Below are 18,264 nucleotides of genomic sequence, written 5' to 3' on the forward strand. Positions count from 1 at the left end.
ATCCGTTGTCAGCACTTTCGTGGGCTGCGGAATTTGGAATGGACGTCCCAGGGTCAAATTGGTCCGGATGGTCCACCAGAGCAGTGAAGTGCGGCAACTGGTGGAGAGACGGATGACATCTTCTAGATTCCCGGTGGCCTGAAACCACTGGGAAGCTAGGGTCCACTGAGCAGATCTCATGTGAGACGAGCCATGGGAGTCACATGAACTGTGGAGGCCATATGACCCAGAAGTCTCAACATCTGCCGAGCTGTGACCTGCTGAGACGCTCTGGCCTGCGAAGCCAGGGACAAGAGGTTGTTGGCCCTCGCTTCGGGAAGGAAGGCCCGAGCCGTCTGGGTATTCAGCAGAGCTCCTATGAAGTCCAGAGACTGTGTTGGCTGGAGATGGGACTTTGGGTAATTTATCACAAACCCCAGCAGCTCCAGAAGTTGAATAGTGCACTGCATAGACCGGAGGGCTCCCGCCTCCGAGGTGTTCTTGACCAGCCAATCGTCGAGATATGGGAACACGTGCACTCCCAGCTTGCGTAGGTACGCCGCTACCACCACGAGGCACTTTGTAAACACTCATGGGGCAGAGGCGAGCCCAAAGGGCAGCACACAATACTGAAAGTGCCGTGCGCCCAGGCGGAATCTGAGATACTGTCTGTGAGCTGGCAGTATCGGGATGTGAGTGTATGCGTCCTTTAAATCCAGGGAACATAGCCAATCGTTTTTCTGAATCATTGGCAGAAGGGTGCCCAAGGAAAGCATCCTGAACTTTTCTTTGACCAGGAATTTGTTCAGGCCTCTTAGGTCTAGGATGGGACGCATCCCCCCTGTTTTCTTTTCCACAAGGAAGTACCTGGAATAGAATCCCTGCCCTTCCTGCCCGGGTGGTACGGGCTCGACCGCATTGGCGCTGAGAAGGGCGGAGAGTTCCTCTGCAAGTACCTGCTTGTGATGGGAGCTGAAGGATTGAGCTCCCGGAGGACAATTTGGTGGCAGGGAGGCCAAATTCAGGGCGTATCCGCACCGCACTATTTGGAGAACCCACTGGTCGGAGGTTATGAGAGGCCACCTTTGGTGAAAAAATTTTAACCTCCCTCCGACCGGCAGATCGTCCGGTACGGACACTTTGAGGGCGGCTATGTTCCCGTGGATCCAGTCAAAAGCCCGTCCCCGGCTTTTGCTGTGGAGGCGCAGGGGGCTGCTTAGGCGCACGCTGTTGACGAGAACGAGCGCGCTGGGGCTGTCCCTGTGCCTGACGAGGCCTTCGGGCCGGCTGGGTGTACCTACGCTTTGCAAAAGAATAGGGTACAGCCTGCCGGGCCCGGGAAAAACGTCCACCTGCTGAGGTGGATGCTGAAGGCGACCGGTGGGAGAGCTTGTCGAGGGCGGTTTCCCGCTGATGCAGTTGGTCCACCAGCTGCTCGACCTTCTCACCAAAAATATTATCCCCCCGGCAAGGGACGTCGGCCAGTCTCTGCTGGGTGCGGTTGTCCAGGTCAGAGGCACGCAGCCATGAGAGCCTGCGCATCACTATACCTTGGGCCGCAGCACGAGATGCCACGTCACAGGTGTCATAGATACCCCTGGACAGGAACTTTCTGCACGCCTTTCAGCTGCCTGACCACCTCCTGATAAGGCCTGGACTGCTCCGGCGGGAGCTTATCGACCAGGTCCGCCAGTTGCTTCACATTGTTCCGCATGTGGATGCTCGTATAGAGCTGGTATGACTGGATGCGGGTCACGAGCATGGAGGATGGTAGGCCTTCCTCCCAAACGAGTCCAGAGTGCAAGACTCCCGCCCCGGGGGCGCCGAGGCGGTATCCCTCGAACTCCGTGCTCTCTTGAGAGCAGAATTCACGACCGCCGAGTCATGGGGCAATTGGGGCCGCATTAACTCTGGGTCCGAGTGGATTCTGTACTGGGACTCTGCTTTCTTGGGGATGATGGGATTAGATAGCGGTCTCATCCAGTTCCGAAGCAGTGTCTCTTTGAGGACATTGTGCAACGGCACCGTGGAGGACTCTCTAGGTGGTGATGGATAGTCGAGGACCTCGAGCATCTCAGCCCTCGGCTCATCCACAGAGACCACGGGGAAGGGAATGCAAATAGACATATCCCTTACAAAGGAAGCAAAGGAGAGGCTCTCAGGGGGTGAGAGCTTCCTCTCCAGTGAAGGCGTAGGGTCAGAGGGAAGGCCCACAGACTCCTCTGAGGAGAAATATCTGGGGTCCTCCTCTTCCCCCCACGAGGCCTCTTCCTCGGTGTCGGACATAAGCTCATGTAGCTGAGTCCTTAACCGGGCCCGGCTCGACGTCGAGGCACCAAGGCCTCGGTGTCGTCGAGCGGTGGATTCCCGCGCCGGCGGGGACGAAGCTCCCTCCATCGACGTCGACGGGGACTCCACCTGCGTGGCGGTCGAGACCGGCGCCGCAAGCGGCGGCGGTGTCGACGGCCTCGGCACCGGGCTACAGCTCGCCGGCGCCACAGTCAACGGCGCCGAGGGCGCAAGCACCCCCGGCGCCGGCACAGCCTGGCGCATCAGCCCTTCCAGGATCCCCGGAAGGATGGCTCGGAGGCACTCGTCCAGGCCCGCTGCCGGGAAAGACAGGGGGCCCGGTAGAGGCGTCGGTGCCGGAAGCTGCTCGGGTCCAGGAGACTGCACCGAAGTGCTGGGACCCTGACGCGTCGGTACCTCCACAACCGAAGGGGATCTCTCCTCTCGACGCGGACGCTTCGGCGTCGACTCCTTGCCGGTACCGAAACCCGGATGCATCGAAGGCGACCGATGACGGTGCTTCTTGGATTTCTTCCGGTGCCCGTCATCGGTGCCCGCAGGGATGGAGGAGGAGGAGGTCGATCCCCCTCGGTCTCGAAGAACCGGGTCAGACAGGGTTCGGTCCCGCGGGCCATGGGCCGAGGGAGTGACCGGGGCCGATTGCCCACGCGGCCTCTCACCCCTACCCTCACCGGAGGGCCAGCGGGACCTGTTCTCCTGGGGTTGATGCCATCGGTGCCGATTTCGCAGGCATCGATACCGGTACCGAAGAACCGGCCGTCGATACCGATGCCGTCGAGGTCGACGTCGAGGGGCCGGCGCAAGTTCCAAAAAGACGGTCCCGCAGAACTTGCCTCGCAACCTGAGTCCGTTTCCGGAGACCAAGACACAAGGAACACGACTTGATATTGTGCTCCGGCCCGAGGCACTGGAGGCACCAAGCGTGGGTGTCGGTCTGCGAGATAGGCCGGCCGCACCGACCACACTTCTTAAATCTACTCGGGACCTTCGAGGACATCGACGGAAAAATCGCGTCGGCGAAGTTAAAGTCGTCGATGGTGGCGGTAAATACACCTCGAAAAACAAATCGACCGTGCGGCCACAAGGCCGCAACGCGACGCCCCCGCTAGAAACGAGGGGAAAAAAGGAGGCGCGTGCTCTTTTTTATATATATATATATTTTTTTTTTAGGAAAAAGAAAACTGGAGCGCGCGGCAACAGAAATAAAACAAAACAAATAATTTGCGAAGAACGCGACGGTTTTCCGGGGCTGACTCAGAGAGAGCGGCGATCGCACGACTCTCTCCAGCGCAGAAAAAAAGGAACTGGCAGGAACGGTCGCGCACGGGCGGGAAGGCGGCCGCGCATGCGCGATGGGCGTGCCGTGCGTGCGGACTGCCCGCGAAGCTTCTTCCGGTTGGTGGGGGCTGCCGCGGACGTCACCCAGTCGTGAGAACAAGCAGCCTGCTTGTCTTCGGAGAACAGGGAAACACTTTCTGTACCTGACTGTATAATAATACCTCAATAGGCTTCAAGCTTGCAGGAGTCAAATATTTAGGTACAGTAGGTATATATTGTTTCCAGAGGGATCACAATTTAAAGGGGAAAAAAAAGAGCAGAACTGGGAATTGAACTTGGTTCTCCTGGCTTACAGTCCACAGACATGACCAACCAGACTGCTCCTCAGACCTGCTTTTGCTTTGTTCAGAATGCCTATAATACCTGATGCTATCAGAACCTGATATTTCTTTTGGTTTCACTTTCAGGTGAGAGGGAAGGGGACAGCAACCACTGGGGGATTCACAAGGGGTTATGCCTTAAAAGCTCTTAGTGATCAGTTGCTCAGAGCATCTTTTTGTACCCTGGATGTGACAAACAGATTTAAATAAAAAAAGTCCTTTTTAGACTTGGACTTTTCTTCCTGTTTGATTATCACTGTTGGACGTCCTAATTTTAGGCCCTCCGTAGTCCCACCCAGACACACCCCCTTGCTTTTTAGATGAACTGCAGTATAGGATGATCACATTCTACCATTCCAAAATCGCAATTTGGACAGTTTTGGCAGATGAATTTTTTTTTTGGCCATTTTGAGCTATGTGCTTTGAAAATGGGTCACATCTGTGCCTTTTAGAAAATAGCCAAAATAGGCACCTTCTTGCCAACCCTTATAAAAAGCAATAAAAAAATTGCAAAAAGATTTTTTCTGTGCTAAGTAAAATGTACTTTAGCTCCTTTTTGCTGTTCTTAAAAAAAAAAAATGGTCCAAAGAAAAGCAGAACTGTTTTAAAAGCTTTAAAATCTTTTATACTTTACTACTGACAATCTTGCAAGTTTTACCTCGCAACTTAATATCATCCATCCAGTCAATGTTCAATGCAGAAGACAATTATGAAAACAATGTATGTACATAAACTAGCTGTCTGATAACTGCCCTCCGTGATGCACATCTAGTCAACCACATTTAGAAGCAGCATTCCCAGACGTTCATTTAAGTCAGGGGTGGAAAATTAAAACACATAGTTGCATTTTCAAATCTATGTGCGATAAGTTCCATGTAAAGAGTACCCATATAAAAAAGTACATACAAGTTTGAAGGGGCAAAATACATCCATATTTACTCTTTGAAAACAGGCGCAAAGATCATGGGTAAAAATACCTGTGAACTTTGCCACGATGCATATAGTTTGAAAATTACCTCCAAGATGAACGTAAAAATCACCTATTAGGATTTATTTACCGCCTTTTAGAAGGAATTCATTCAAGGTGGTGTACAGTAAGAATAGATCAAACATGAGCAATAGGCAATTACAGTAGTAAAAATATTTAAAAAAACAATAAAAAGTATGGCATTGTATACTACTTGCAATGTCAACACAATACGTAATAGAACATTTTAATTGATAATGAAGGGTAAAGCAAAGATGGAACATATAGATAGGTAAAAGAATAAAAAAAGTTAGAATGTAAGGTGATTAATTTAAAGAAAGTTCCACATGAGGTCAGAGGTGCTTTAATTTTATCTCAGCTAGGGTAGGAGTGGATAAACATGGCTTGCCGCGGTGTGTGGTGTGTGCGTGGTTGGTGTGTGTGTGTCACCTGCTTCCTGAAGTGCAGATAGTCTTGTGTTAAGCAGAGCCTTTCAGGCAGTGCATTCCAGAGTGTGGGGGCTACTCTGGAGAAGGCTCGCTTGCGGGTATCACATTGTGTAATGTCTTTTGGAGAGGGTGTGGTTAGCAATAGTCCATGATTACACCTATAGATTTCATGTCTTCAAAAATGAAAGTAAAACAAGGTCCCATACAAATCATTATCACATATAATTTCTTAACACTATTAAAGCACAGCAGAAGATATCTTTTTACATTTGTATATAAATGCATCAGTTACTCCCAGGCTAACTCCATGGAATTCAACCGGCATCAAAGATCCACAGTGAGTCATTTTACTGGCAAATGTTTCTTGTGCCATTTCTTCCATTACGGACGACACTGCTGTTGGACTTCTGTTTGTTTTCTCTTGATATGATCCTGCCTTCATTTCAGGTCTGCTCATCTCATTGCCACAGCTCAAATTCTCATTACTTCTAATACGAATGCCATGTCTGTTAATATGGTTGTAGAGATCTCGGCTGAGCAACAAAACTAGAGTTCCTCCTACATGAAGCACTCTGTGAATTATAGAAACAAATTCAATTCAGGGACAGTTCTTGTTCCTTCTTGATCTATAGCAACATTTATATTTACTCCATTGGGTGGTATGCAAAACAAACGCATGCTAGAATCTTACCGACACATTTTTGCTGAAAACAGCTATGTCAAAGCAAACATATAAACAACTACTGGCCCTAGTATAATCTTAATGTGATAAACATTTACACATTTAGGGGTCCTTTTACTAAGGAACGCTAACGATTAGTGTGCTAAATGATAAGATACCCATAGGAATATAATGAGCATCTCAGCATTTAGTGCATCTTAGTAAAAGGACTCCTCAACTTTCATAGACTAATAAAAATGTGGCCATCTATGTATATTGATGGAAAAACAAATCATAGTAACATAGCAGATGACGGCAGAAAAAGACCTGCACGGTCCATCCAGTCTGCCCAAGAAGATAAATTCATATGTGCTACTTTTTTTTATTTGTACTGTCCTCTTCAGTGCACAGACTGTATAAGTCTGGCCAGCCCTATCCCCGCCTCCCAACCACCAACCCCGCCTCCCAACCACCAGCTCTGGCACAGACCGTATAAGTCTGCCCAGCACTATCCCTGCCACCCACCACCGGCTCTGGCACAGACCGTATAAGTCTGCCCAACACTATCCCCGCCTCCCAACCACCAGCTCTGGCACAGACCGTATAAGTCTGCCCAGCACTATCCCTGCCACCCACCACCGGCTCTGGCACAGACCGTATAAGTCTGCCCAGCACTATCCCCGCCTCCCAACCACCAGCTCTGGCACAGACCGTATAAGTCTGCCCAGCACTATCCCTGCCACCCACCACCGGCTCTGGCACAGACCGTATAAGTCTGCCCAGCACTATCCCCGCCGCCCAACCACCAGCCCCGGCACAGACCGTATATGTCTGCCCACACTAGCCCCGCCTCCCAACCACCAGCTCTGCCACCCATTCTAGGCTAAGCTCCTGAGGATCCCTTTCTTCTGCACAGGATTCCTTTATGTTTTCAATAGACTTCGGAATAACAAATAATCAATATCTTTTACAAAATTCTGCTGTTAAATCTCCTGTTATTCTTACTATAAAGTCATACAAAGGTTAATTAAAGCTTCCACACTTTGATACTAAAATTAATTCAGCCAATATTCAACAGGACTTATCCAGATAATGCTGATCAATATCTGGTTGGTAACTGGTGGAGCCTGGGCAGATTTTCCACTTACCTGTATTGGCGATATTCAGTTCACTAACCAGGTGACTTCTTGGATCAAATCAGGACAGCAAAAAGGATTTCCTAACTCTATCCAGTTAGGTATCTGGGTACCAATTTGATTACTCTAGATAACTAGATCTAAATCCTCAACCAAATTTCCAAAGTGGTCTCAAGTGTCTTCAATTCATTATGGAAATTGAGGACACTAAGAACATTCTTCGCAAAATCAGCCTTCCATACCCTAGTTCAACCCCTAGTCCTAACAAAACTTGATTACTGCAACTCTATTTAAACAGGACTTAAAGGGGATCGCCTCAAAAAAACCAACTACAAACCGCTTAAAACACTGCCGCATGTCTTGCTTCTGAACGATTTGCGTTAGTTGCCAAGAAAAGATAGAGTATCATTCAAGCTATGCACCTTCATTCACAAAATTTTGTATAGTTCGGCTCCAATATACATGAACAACCTCACTGAATTACCCTCAAGTAACGTTTCTAAATCATCTAGAGAATATCTTATCCTACATTTCCCGAATTGTAAGAAATTAACCTACAAAACAATCCATACTGGTAACTTTTCATATCAAGGCACTAAAATTTCGAACCTAAAATCATCAAATGCACCGATGATTATTTGTTATTCCGAAGTCTATTGAAAACTCACCTCTTCTTTAAGAAATAAGCACTCTTCTCAAATAAACGCATGGCATTAATTTTTACCTCATCCCACCTCCAACTACTCCTGTCTATCCCAGTTAATCCTAGTCCTTTACCTTTTTCCTCCATATTTCAATTATATAGCTTAAATCACTAAGGACTTCTTTTACAAAGCCGCGATAGCAATTCCCGCATGGCAAATGAGAAGAAGCCCATAGGATTTGAATGGGCTTGCTCTCATTTGCCGCACCGAGAATCAGTAGCGCAGCTTTGTAAAAGAGGCCTAAGTAGTTCCTAACTCAAGTTTTACCAGTCTACCATTATATGATGTATTTTACTTTCTGTTAATATATTTTGAACATGTTCATGCTTTTCTAATTGTTATGTAAGCCATATAGTGTTTAGTCTTGCCCAGTGCATCCCAGAATGCACTGGGCAGTGCCTGGGCACCGCCATTTTGTTCCGGGCAGGCCTAAGCTCCTGCCTTCACCTTGTTGTAAGGTACAGGGAGGGGCAGGGGTGTGGGAGAGAGGGAAGGTAGGGTGTTTGCTTGCGCAGGGGAAGGGGTTTGATCAACTGGACCACCAGGGAACATTTTTTTAAAACGAGCTGCATGGATCCCCCTTTGGGGGATCCATGCAGTTCCGGACTGCTGTGTACTAGTATAGCAAGAATTCCAAAGCAGGGAAAAGACATAGAAATATCACTTAACTCACAATAAAAGAAACACACTCAACCGGAGTGAACAATACTCATAACAGAGTAACCAATAGAACTGTGTAACATAGAATTGCTGAAATTGATCACAGACTGCAACAGGGAGAGATCCTGGATTCATCTGCTGTGACTAAAGGAAAGAAAATTATCAAGTATGTCTTAACTTTTCCTTCCTTAGCTTCAGCAGCAGATGAATCCAGGAACAGGTGGGATGTACCCAAAAACTCCCTAAACCGGGCGGAAAGTTGCAGCTCCCCGAGAGAGAACCGCCACTCCAAAACGCGCATCCTCCTGTGCCGCAACATCCAAACGATAATATTTAGCAAATGAAAGGTGCGACATCCACGTCGCTGCCCGACAGATGTCTAGAATGGAAAACAGGCAAGTCTCTGCCCAAGAAGCCTGTGCCCGCGTGGAATGCGCTTTCAAAGGCTGTGGCGGAGACTTCCCAGGCAAAAAGGTAAGCCAAAACAATTGCTTCCTTGAGCCAGCACAACTGTGGCCTTAGATGCTAGGAAACCTCTGTGCGGTCCTGAAAATAGGATGAACAAGTGACCTGATCACCGAAAATCATTTGACATCTGTAAGTACTGCAAAAGAACGCACCAGACATCCAAAAGGCGCAGCTGCCGAAAAGACTCTGGGCAGTCCTCCTTCCAAAATGAAGGAAGAAAAAGAGGCTGATTCAGATGAAATGCAGACACCACTTTAGGAAGAAATGAAGGCACTGTGCGAACCATGACCCCGGATTCTAAAAATTGCAATAAGGGATCTCGACACGACAGAGCCTGAATTTCAGACACCCTACGCGCCAACGCCAGGGCCACCAAAAAGACCGCCTTAAGCGTAAGATCTTTTTCTGAAGCCTAAGTGGCTGAAAGGGTGCTGACTGCAAAGCACGCAAAACAAGTCACAAACTCCAAGTAGGGCACGGGACAGGCAATGGAGGATGAAGCTTCAACACCCCACGCAAGAAGTGCACCACATCCCGATGAGCCGCAATCGAAGAACCAGCCCTATGGCCCCGAAAACACGCCAGTGCTGCCACTTGCACCCAAAGAGAATTGTAGGCTAGACCTTTCTGCAGACCCTCCTGCAAAAAAGCCAACATCTGGGAAACCGAAGCCTGCATTGGTGACCATGCATGCATGCGCCGAACACCACGCTTCAAAAGTACACCAGACCCGAGCATAGGCTGTAGTCGTGGATTGCTTGTGAGCCCTAAGCAACGTAACTATCACTTCATCAGAATAACCTTTCTTTCTTAACTTCGCCCTTTCAAGAGCCAAGCCGTAAGACCAAAGTGGCAAGGATCTTCCACAGCCACAGGTCCCTGATGCAGAAGGTCTGGGAGGAGAGGAAGACGGTACGGATCCCCCACCAGAAGTCGCCGCAAATCCGCATACCACGGACGTGGTCAGTCCGAAGCCACCAGGATCACCAGACCTGAAAGAAGGCGGATCCGTTGAAGAACTCGACTGATCAAGGACCATGGAGGAAACATACAGAAGTGTGGATAGCGGCCATGCCTGCGACAGGGCATTCAGCCCCGCGGAACCGTGCTCCCTTCTTCTGCTGAAGAATCGAACGACTTTGGCATTGGAGCTGGACGCCATTAAATCGATCCCTGGCGTTCTCCACTTGTTGCAAATCTGCTTGAATGTTTCCGACACCAATTCCCACTCCACTGGATCGAGGGCATGGCGACTGAGAAAGTCAGTGCGCACATTGTCCAGACCGGCGATGTGGGTCGCCATTAGAAGAAGATGATGCCCCGCCCAAGTCAGAATAACAGCTGCCTCGTAAGCCAACGCTCTGTTCTGTGTGCCACCTTGACAATTGATGTAGGCCACCACTGTTGTATTGTCCAACAGAACCCATACTGCTCGCCCTTCTAGGATCTTGTGAAACGCTAGAAAGGCTAGATGAATGGCCTTCAGTTCCAGACGATTAATGGACCAACTGGACTCCACACTAGACCATAGGCCTTGCGCACAATGGTGTAGACAGTGAGCCCCCCCCATCCCAAAAGGCTGGCATCTGTAGTCACTAGAATCCATTAAGGGGAGGCAAGCAGCATTCTCCACCTGAGATGGATTTCGGATAGCCACCATACTCCAGAGAAGTCGGAGACCATCGACTGAGTAAGGCATGCTGCAGGGGCCTCATGTGAGCCCTCGCCCACGGCACCACGTCCAAAGTGGCTGCCATGAGCCCCAGCACCTGGACATAATCCCAAGCTCGAGGGCGAGGAAGTCCCATTAATTGTCAAATCTGCGACTAACTTGAGGCGCCGGCAGTCGGGAAGAAAAACGCAACCCAGTTCCGTGTTGAAGGAAACCCCCAAATATTCTAGAGACTACAAGGGAACTAGATGGCTCCTCGGGAAATTGATGACCCAACCAAAGGACTGGAGGACCTCTATAACCCATGATGTGGCTTGCCGACTCTCCAACTCAGAGGCTGCTCGAATGAACCAATCGTTCAGATAAGGATAGACTCTGACCCATTCTTTCCGTAAGAAGGCTGCCACCACCACCATCACTTTGGAAAAGGTGCGCGGTGCCTTGGCCAGCCCAAACGGTAAGGCACGTTACTGAAAATGCTGGCCTAAAATCGCAAACCATAAAAATCTCTGATGAGGTGGCCAAATTGCAATATGGATGTATGCCTCTGAGATCCAACGAGGTTAGAAAATCCCCAGGCTGCACCGCCGCTATAACCAATCACAGTGTCTCCATGTGGAAGTGCTGCAGCCTCAGGGACTTGTTCACCTTTCATAAGTCGAGGACCGTCCGGAAAGACCCCCCTTTCCGGGGTACCACGAAGTAGATGGAATAGCGACCTCCTCGAAGCTCAGACTGGGGAATGGGAACCACTGCATCTAGCTGCAACAGAACGCAACGAGTCAGTCACCGCCGCCCGCTTGATGGCAGTAGCGCAGCGGGACTCCAAAAAGGCGTCTCCAATGGGTGCCACCAACTCCAACTTGTAGCCATGCTTGATCAGTTTGAGGACCCATAGGTCTGTCGTGATTTTGGCTCACTCCTCTAGAAACAGGGCCAAATGGCCCCCTATGCAAGGAACAGAAGAGTGGACCGGCACCCCATCATTGGGAAACCCAGTTAGGGCCTCCCTGTCTCTGTGCAGGATTAGCGGGCTTTTTGTCCGAACGAAAGGAGCGCTGTTGAAATCTGGAACGCTGAAACGGAACAGAAGTTCTGCCAGGACGATAAAGCTGACCATTACGAAACCTCGGCCTCGCTGAAGTTACTCTGGCCACCACCTGTTGGAGATAGAGATATACTAAAGGTAGAGGGACAAGTACACAGAGGGTGAATGCCTGCTTTTAGTGTTCTCTATCTCCACCTGCTGGTAGACGGATACAACCCACCAGTTCCTGGATTCATCTGCTGCTGAAGCTAAGGAAATGTCTAATATAATAAAACGCACCCTCAACGTTCTGAGGACAACGTTCTGTGAAGCCTTGAAGCCTGAAGCCTTGAAGCCATCTGACGTCACTCCCAGGCTGAGGCTGAAGGGTTCGTGGATTCGTGGTGTGAAGCCTTCAAGCCAGCCAGCCGTCTCTGCCCCGCCCTCGCGACAAAACAAACAAATCCGGAAGCGAAACGTCAGGGAAGGAGGCGGCGCTCCCGACGTCTAGCCTTCCCTTCGCTGTGTTCCGCCTTCAAAACAAGGCGGAACACAGCGAAGGGAAAGCTAGACGTCGGGAGCGCCGCCTCCTTCCCTGACGCTTCGCTGCACGAACCGCCACGGAGGTAAAGTTAAAAAGAATAAAAAAAAAAAAAGGGATGCATGGATGCGAAGGGGTGGGGGGGCATGGATGCGAGGGGGGGGGGCATGGATGCGAGGCATGGATGCGAAGGGGGGGGGGGGGAGAAGAGGGCGGGCCAGGCTGGGACATGGGAGAGAGCGTAGCATGGATGCGAGGGGGGGGGGTCATGGAAGGGCGAGAGGGGACTTGCTGGAAAAGGATGAATGCAGGCGGCAGGGGACAGAGGAGCATGGATGGGTATGGATTAGGAGGGCAGGGCACAGGGAGAGAGGGGAATTACTGGAAATGGATGAATGGAGGGGGCAGGGGACAGAGGAGCATGGATGGGCATGGATTGGGAGGGCAGGACTCAGGGAGAGAGGGAAATTGCTGGATAGGGAAAAATGGAGGGGCCAGGTGACAGATGAGCATGGATGGGCATGGATTGGAAGGGCAGGACTCAGGGAGAGGGGAATTGCTGGATAGGGATGAATGGAGGGGACAGATGGGCATGGATGGATATGGATTGCAGAGCAGGCCTCAGGCATAGAGGGGAAATGCTGGATAGGGAAAAATGGAGGGGCCAGGTGACAGAGGAGCATGGATGGGCATGGATTGGAAGGGCAGGACTCAGGGAGAGGGGAATTGCTGGATAGGGATGAATGGAGGGGACAGATGGGCATGGATGGATATGGATTGCAGAGCAGGCCTCAGGCAGAGAGGGGAAATGCTGGATAGGGAAAAATGGAGGGGCCAGGTGACAGATGAGCATGGATGGGCATGGATTGGAAGGGCAGGACTCAGGGAGAGGGGAATTGCTGGATAGGGATGAATGGAGGGGACAGATGGGCATGGATGGATATGGATTGCACAGCAGGCCTCAGGCAGAGAGGGGAAATGCTGGATAGGGAAAAATGGAGGGACCAGGTGACAGAGGAGCATGGATGGGCATGGATTGGAAGGGCAGGACTCAGGGAGAGGGGAATTGCTGCATAGGGATGAATGGAGGGGACAGATGGGCATGGATGGATATGGATTGCAGGGCAGGCCTCAGGCAGAGAGGGGAAATGCTGGATAGGGATGAATGGAGGGGGCAGGTGACAGACAAACATGGATGGCCATGGATTGGGAGGGCAGGGCTCAGGGACAGAGGGGAATTGCTGGAAAAGGATGAATGGAGGGGGCAGGGGACAGATGGCCATGGATTGGGAGGGCACGGCTCACACTCTCTCTCTCATATACAATGTCTTTCTGACTCTCACTCTCACACACTCTGTCTCACACTGTATCACATTCACTCTCTATGTGCCACACAGTCACTCACACACTCGCTTGGTCTCATACACTCACTCAAACAGAGAATCTGTGTCTCACACACACTCTCTCTCTCGCCCACACACACACACTCTCACTCACACTGTGTCTCACATACAGTGGGGGAAATAAGTATTTGATCCCTTGCTGATTTTGTAAGTTTGCCCACTGACAAAGACATGAGCAGCCCATAATTGAAGGGTAGGTTATTGGTAACAGTGAGAGATAGCACATCACAAATTAAATCCGGAAAATCACATTGTGGAAAGTATATGAATTTATTTGCATTCTGCAGAGGGAAATAAGTATTTAATCCCTCTGGCAAACAAGACCTAATACTTGGTGGCAAAACCCTTGTTGGCAAGCACAGCGGTCAGACGTCTTCTGTAGTTGATGATGAGGTTTGCACACATGTCAGGAGGAATTTTGGTCCACTCCTCTTTGCAGATCATCTCTAAATCATTAAGAGTTCTGGGCTGTCGCTTGGCAACTCGCAGCTTCAGCTCCCTCCATAAGTTTTCAATGGGATTAAGGTCTGGTGACTGGCTAGGCCACTCCATGACCCTAATGTGCTTCTTCCTGAGCCACTCCTTTGTTGCCTTGGCTGTATGTTTTGGGTCATTGTCGTGCTGGAAGACCCAGCCACGACCCATTTTTAAGGCCCTGGCGGAGGGAAGGAGGTTGTCACTCAGAATTGTACGGTACATGGCCCCATCCATTCTCCCATTGATGCGGTGAAGTAGTCCTGTGCCCTTAGCAGAGAAACACCCCCAAAACATAACATTTCCACCTCCATGCTTGACAGTGGGGACGGTGTTCTTTGGGTCATAGGCAGCATTTCTCTTCCTCCAAACACGGCGAGTTGAGTTCATGCCAAAGAGCTCAATTTTTGTCTCATCTGACCACAGCACCTTCTCCCAATCACTCTCGGCATCATCCAGGTGTTCACTGGCAAACTTCAGACGGGCCGTCACATGTGCCTTCCGGAGCAGGGGGACCTTGCGGGCACTGCAGGATTGCAATCCGTTATGTCGTAATGTGTTACCAATGGTTTTCGTGGTGACAGTGGTCCCAGCTGCCTTGAGATCATTGACAAGTTCCCCCCTTGTAGTTGTAGGCTGATTTCTAACCTTCCTCATGATCAAGGATACCCCACGAGGTGAGATTTTGCGTGGAGCCCCAGATCTTTGTCGATTGACAGTCATTTTGTACTTCTTCCATTTTCTTACTATGGCACCAACAGTTGTCTCCTTCTCGCCCAGCGTCTTACTGATGGTTTTGTAGCCCATTCCAGCCTTGTGCAGGTGTATGATCTTGTCCCTGACATCCTTAGACAGCTCCTTGCTCTTGGCCATTTTGTAGAGGTTAGAGTCTGACTGATTCACTGAGTCTGTGGACAGGTGTCTTTCATACAGGTGACCATTGCCGACAGCTGTCTGTCATGCAGGTAACGAGTTGATTTGGAGCATCTACCTGGTCTGTAGGGGCCAGATCTCTTACTGGTTGGTGGGGGATCAAATACTTATTTCCCTCTGCAGAATGCAAATAAATTCATATACTTTCCACAATGTGATTTTCCGGATTTAATTTGTGATGTGCTATCTCTCACTGTTACCAATAACCTACCCTTCAATTATGGGCTGCTCATGTCTTTGTCAGTGGGCAAACTTACAAAATCAGCAAGGGATCAAATACTTATTTCCCCCACTGTACACACTTGCACACACTCTCATTCTCACACACACACTCTCTCACAAACACACTCACACCCAGACTCACGCTCTCTCTCACACAATCACACTTTCACTCTGACTCTCAAACAGTCACTCTCACATACACTCTCCCAAACATACACACTCCGAGGAAAACCTTGCTAGCGCCCGTTTCATTTGTGTCAGAAACGGGCCTTTTTTACTAGTATTTGTATAATGAAATTGTTCCATGTTGGTCCCCTCACATAGCACAATGAAGTTGGAGACATTGGAATGTCCTCCAACACTAACAAATATTCCAGAAGGGACCTGCAATGGCTTTTAAGTGGGCACATAATTGAAGGAACAGGACTACACATTCCATGTTCACCTCTGCTCCACCATTGACCTAGTAACCCAGTGGCAGACATACTGTTTGTGGACACTGATTTTTGTGCATTTACCATTTTCAAATGCCTGTACTTCTTGAAACAATCCTTCTACAGGTAAGAGCTATCAATTGAATATATATCACCACCTGTACTTCTACATTTCTAATTTATGTGATTTTGTGCCCTTGTCACAAGCTCTACGTAGGGAGAAACACGCAGGCAGTTAGACTGATACAGCAAAGAAGTCATCTGAAGACCCATTTGCTGACAGCCCCAATGGTGGCTCACCATGTACATTTTCAACACTCTTTCTCAACTTAAATAGTGGGTAACAGATCACGTTACCTCCTACGGAGGCCACATGTTTTACTTTTCAACATAAAGGCTCTATACTGGAAGACAAATTGACGTGAAGTATAGCAAGCATGCTAGGCTATGTTTTATGCATGAGAATAAAGTATAAAGGCAGTACTTATGATTCTTCTCATTCACAGCTGATGTGGGAACACTAACTCCTGATGTAGTTGGACTACAAAACATAACATAGTAGATGACGGCAGAAAAAGACCTGCATGGTCCATCCAGTCTGCCCAACAAGATAAACTCATATGTGTATACTTTACCTTGATTTGTACCTGCCTTTTTCAGGGCACAGACCGTACAAGTCTGCCCAGCAGTATTTCCCGCCTCCCAAGCACCAGTCCCGCCTCCCATCACTGGCTCTGGCACAGACCGTATAAGTCTGCCCTCCACTATCCTCGCCTCCCAACCACCAACCCCTCTTCCCCCACCTGCTCTGCCACCCAATTTCGGCTAAGCTTCTGAGGATCCATTCCTACTGCACAGGATTCCTTTATGCATATCCCACGCATGTTTGAATTCCGTTACCGTTTTCATCTCCACCACCTCCCGCGTGTCAAGTTGGTTGAATAAGTGTTTTCCCGATGTCCCGCAGTGAGCAATGCTGAATTCAACTGCTACACATTCCTTGTGAATATTTTTATTGTTTTGAGCTTTGCTTGTTCGATTTCATAACTTAAGGAAGGAACGAGCAGTGCTGGACTTTGATCACAGTACAGTAACTTTTAAAGCATTTTCTGGACATTCTGTTTCCACAAAGTAAATGGGATCCTGGATTCAAACAGAGTACGGGTGGGCAACCATGGTCCTCGAGGGCCACAACCTAGTCAGGTTTTCAAGATTTCCACAATGAATATTCATGAGATAGATTTGCATGTACTATTTTATGCATATTTATTGTGGAAATCTTGAAAACCTGACTGGGATGTGGCTCTCAGGGACTGTAGCTGCCCACCCCTGATATTTAAATGCTGTGAATGATAGTAATTTTGTACAAGACAGAAGAAAAGGACTTATATTTTAAGTACTGCACTAAAAGTTTGGGACTGAGGATCCCACACAATATTCCCATTATTATTATTAGAGTTTTATTAATCATTGGGAAGTGGTTTTGGTTTTTTAGGTACAAAACATATATCACTGCAGCAATAGCATAGTAATAGATAAACTAAGATTTTTTTTTTAATTTTTGTTACATTTGTACCCTGCGCTTTCCCACTCATGGCAGGCTCAATGCGGCTTACATGGGGCAATGGAGGGTTAAGTGAGTTGCTCAGAGTCACAAAGAGCTGCCTGTGCCTGAAGTGGGAATCAAACTCAGTTCCTCAGGACCAAAGGCCACCACCCTAACCACTAGGCCACTCCTCCACTGTTGCTACTATTTGAGATTCTACATGGAATGTTGCTATTCCACTAGCAACATTCCATGTAGAAGTCGGCCCTTGCAGATCACCAATGTGACCGCGCAGGCTTCTGCTTCTGTGAGTCTGATGTCCTGCACGTACAGACTCACAGAAACAGAAGCCTGCGCAGCCTTCTACATGGAATGTTGCTAGTGGAATAGCAACATTCCATGTAGAATCTCCAATAGTAGCAACATTCCACGTAGAATCTCCAATAGTAGCAACATTCCATGTAGAATCTCCAGTAGTATCTATTTTATTTTTGTTACATTTGTACCCTGCACTTTCCCACTCATGGGGGGGCTCAGTGCGGCTTACATGGGGCAATGGAGGGTTAAGTGACTTGCCCAGAGTCACAAGGAGCTGCCTGTGCCTGAAGTGGGAATCAAACTCAGTTCCTCAGTTCCCCAGGACCAAAGTCCACCACCCTAACCCAGGGGCGTAGCCAGACTTCCGTGGGAGGGGGGTCCATAGCTCGAGGGGAGGGGGCACATTTTAGCCCCCCCTCCCGCCGCCCCCTCCCGCCACCATTGTCGCCCTCCCCGTCTCTGCCGACCCCCTCCCGCCACGAACCCTCCCCCGCTGCCACCTACCTTCCGTTTTGCTGGCGGGGGGGGGGGGGCCCACTCCCCGCCAGCCAACATCCTCTCCGAAAGTAGAACGTAGCGGCAGCCGGCAGAGAAAAGTCTTCTTCCTTGCATGCTGACAACGTGCAGGACAGACTCAGAGAGCAGAACGTTCTGTTCTCTGAGTCTGACGTCCTGCACGTCAGCATGCAAGGAAGAAGACTT

At 49.3% G+C, this 18,264-nt stretch overlaps 1 protein-coding gene across 1 annotated transcript in view; it reads right to left on the minus strand.

Moving 5' to 3' along the window:
* Positions 1 to 5,439: 5,439 nt before the first annotated feature.
* THUMPD2 (THUMP domain containing 2) overlaps positions 5,440 to 18,264 on the minus strand; it is an 84,273-nt gene continuing 71,448 nt past the window's right edge. Inside the window, exon 11 of the mRNA XM_030195908.1 lies at positions 5,440 to 5,935. Within this exon, the coding sequence (XP_030051768.1) occupies positions 5,602 to 5,935 (334 nt within the window). The 3' untranslated portion in view covers positions 5,440 to 5,601. The remainder of the gene's footprint in view (positions 5,936 to 18,264) is intronic.

Source organism: Microcaecilia unicolor, chromosome 3, assembly GCF_901765095.1.
Source record: "Microcaecilia unicolor chromosome 3, aMicUni1.1, whole genome shotgun sequence".
NCBI classification, from domain to species: Eukaryota; Metazoa; Chordata; class Amphibia; order Gymnophiona; family Siphonopidae; genus Microcaecilia; species Microcaecilia unicolor.